Below are 3,483 nucleotides of genomic sequence, written 5' to 3'. Positions count from 1 at the left end.
TGAACTCAACCAACCATGGACTGAAAACAAAGTTTTGCATTCCCCAACTCAGATTCCCTGCCTTGGACAGAAAACAGTCTTTTCGATTCATGGTTGATTACATTTGGAGACGCAAAGAGCCAACTACAGAATCTAAAGTTATACATGGATTTTTTACTATGGAAGGGGGATTTTGGAGCCTCTAACTTCCGTGTTGTTCAAGGATCCACTGCACCTACCATTATTTGAAGTCATTTTTTTTATTCAGTTGTTTTAAAATAATAATAGAAAATATAATGTTGGACTCCCCACTATGTCATAAGCTTCGTGAACTCAAGGACCTTGTCTGTGTTTTCACCAATGTTCCCAGGTGCTATAATAGAACACACCTTCACGGCTCAGGTGTTTAATAAATGCTTTCTGAATGAATAAGTATATCAACATGTACCAACCACCATGGAGTAAAAATAAATTGATAACAATGTGGGCACTTTTATAATTTAAAGGATTAAACATTAGCATTTCACCAACAGGAATAGACACAAACGGAAAGAACAATGTCAATAGTCAGAACGTACCGAGGTTTAAACTGAAGACCAGCTTAGCTTTTTTCAGTTCCAAAGTGACGTAATCCCCTTGCTGTCCTTCTCCGTGCAAGATCACACCTTCGCTTTCAGTGGTTTTAAATTTCAAGGCAATGACATCTTTCAGTGTTTTCATCTTCTTGTTTCTGAATCTATATGGTAACACAACATGGCCATCAAAGTTGATAACAGCTGCCCCTAAAATAAGAAACAGATAACATTGTACATCAGTAACTGAATGTTCTCATCCAGGGTGAAGTATACCCACTTCCCACCAGTGTCTACATAGAATAAATGAGCAATAATTGTTTTTGTTTTTGTTTTTTTCCCTGAGAAATCTGGAGTCCTGGGTTCTTGTTCTATTTCTTCTTTTGGTTCATTTGTGTGTCCTGAAGTGAATTGTATGGGAAACAGTCATAAAGGATGATCACAGAAACCTCTGTCAACATAAATTTTTACTTCAATTATAATATTAACAACATAAATTCCGTCATTGAGTTATACATTTCAAATCTAAGAGACTAGAGTTTACTTGAAAAGAGTAAGATTCTTAATCCTTGAGGTATTATGAGACTTCAATGTTTTCCTTTTAAAAACTAATACTTACAGTTTTTAAATACACATTTTACCCACAAATTAGCTTTTCTTTGACAGAAAAATGAAAGTGCTTGGAATGCAGGGTTTGACGGCACACTTATTTTTTAATGGTTTTTATACTCTACTACATTTTGAGTGCGCCCTGTATAACAGCGCTCAGAATTTACGGCTAATTGAACTTTCAGAAGGTTCCTTCCACTTGCTCCGGGGCCTCATGTCTGAGATTCCTTGTTAGTTCCTAGCTTTTGGAGCAAGAATTGAGCTACCCAGGTTTCTTACTACACTGAACAAAGACATCCTCACCCATAAATGAGGTTAGGGAACACATATCCAGTCTATACTGTGACTATATAATTTGATTTTAGGGAACAGCATTGAAGACATGAAATTACATAACCTTTTTAGAAGTATGGACAATTTTGCTACCATCCTCAGAAACAGGTGATGGTGGGGATGTGCTTCATAACTGCTCCTTATTCACACCAAAATGGAAAGTGAGATGGTCTTATTCATTATGCCCTATTGGTTATGGGTTTCCTATCCATAGAATGGCTCGAAGATGAATTGTCATCAGCTTTGAGCCAGCTTCAATTTGTACTCAGATCAAGTTCTAGGTACAAACAGAAGCTGAGTTACCATAATTAAGCCTTTGTCCTTAAAAATAATTTTACAGACCCATTTCTTTTAGCTTTTCATCTGAAATCACAGAAAACCTAGTCAAACTGGATAGCTCTAATGACTCTGGAATGACAAGACTGGATGAAACTGCCTCTCAGTTTGGGGCAAGGTCCTGCCAACGCACTCCACAGAGAGACAGGGGAACAAAATCACAGCAAGTTGAAAGCCCGTCAGAGAAACCTTTTCTCATGTCACGTCCTCGCGTTCTGGTGCTTGCTCACTCCAATCACCACAAGGAATACTTTGGTTTTCCCGTAACGAGAGGATGCTGCCCCACTGCAGCTTCAGCTGAGGTCCAGAACATCCATCCACAGCTACAGTGACTCTCTCGGTGCACGACTTGCCGTGATAAGTTGTGCTCTTACCTAACTCTATAAAATGACTGTCATGAACACACATTGTAAACATTACTTATAAGTCAATCTAAGTTCTTCCTTCAAATTACTGATGGATTTTCAATCCTTTAAAAACATTGACCCCATTACCTCAAATATTTATGTGTTTAAACAACAGTTTAGAGAATTCTTGCCTTCTGAAAAGTTCAGAAAAAAATAATAACTTTGAAGTTTAAATTCTAATAATCTTCACTGTCCATAAAAAAGACTTTTATAATCAACAGAATTCTGTTCTCTGAGACTGTGAATCACAGAGGTTTATTTTCCTATGGGGGAAAAAATCAGCCATTAAATTTGGGTTCTGCTAACACTGCAAAACCAATTAAACTTCAGCTTAATCAACTCTACTGTCACAGCTGAATTCCAAGTGCCATAGCTTTATCATCGGTGATGAGAGATAAAAGAGAGAAAAAGTGGAATCTGATTATCAGACTCCAGGTTGAATTTATAATCCAGCAGTTGGTAGAAATTACTTTTCATCTTAAAGAGTGCATACATGAAAAGTCAGAAGAAAGGAATAAATTCTGAACTCTAGAAAGTAAATTTGCAGTCAATTTCCTCTCAGTGACAGCTGAATAATAGACACATCATTGTTTTATATGCCTTCAATATATATTAATTGACTTAAAATATTCCCCATTCATCTCTCAGGAGGTGAATGTTCCCTGAGCTCAGATAAAAAGAAGAATTCACCCCTCCTATATCTTCTCCTAAATCAAAATCCACCTTCAGTTCCAAGTACAGAATAGTGACTTATGCAAATGTTGATTCCTTTCTTCCTTATATTTAGGGCAAAGGAAAAAGTGACAGAAACAGTTTATTTCTTCAGACAGTCCTAGGCTATTACCAAAAAACAGGCAGACCAAGCCTCGCCTTACAAATGGTCAGTGGCCAATGGTCAGTTGAGAAACTGGCCAAATGCTTTGCAAGCGAGATCACTCACATGATGAAATCAAAGGTGTCTTCTGTGAATGGGTCAAATGCTGGCACAATACCGGTGTGTGGTTGTGATCTTAGAGTTGGCCTTGAAATTACAAAATTCCTAGAAATAATCTATGATACGTAGACAACATATATCGTTCACTTTTAAGAGAGTCTGAGATACTCTAAACTCCAGAATGTAGTTCTATTCCCTACAAAAATACAGTAAAATTTTATTTCACATCTAATAATATGTTGTGGTTATTTTGGGACATGCCACCTTTTTTGCCCCCCATGACCCTGATGGCTTATCACTCCCCAGAATTAAG

At 37.2% G+C, this 3,483-nt stretch overlaps 1 protein-coding gene across 1 annotated transcript in view; it reads right to left on the bottom strand.

The window, feature by feature from the left end:
- The window catches only part of CNTNAP2 (contactin associated protein 2), a gene marked incomplete at its 5' end in the record, with an annotated part of 1,134,943 nt that overhangs the window by 890,544 nt on the left and 240,916 nt on the right, over positions 1-3,483 (bottom strand). Inside the window, one exon of the mRNA XM_019666439.1 lies at positions 558-761. Coding sequence (XP_019521984.1) covers positions 558-761 — 204 coding nt within the window. The remainder of the gene's footprint in view (positions 1-557; positions 762-3,483) is intronic.

Source organism: Hipposideros armiger, unplaced genomic scaffold, assembly GCF_001890085.2.
Source record: "Hipposideros armiger isolate ML-2016 unplaced genomic scaffold, ASM189008v1 scaffold_470, whole genome shotgun sequence".
Taxonomy (NCBI): Eukaryota; Metazoa; Chordata; class Mammalia; order Chiroptera; family Hipposideridae; genus Hipposideros; species Hipposideros armiger.
The sequence above is the reverse complement of the archived record's forward strand: the minus strand, read 5'-3'. Positions and strand labels throughout refer to the sequence as shown.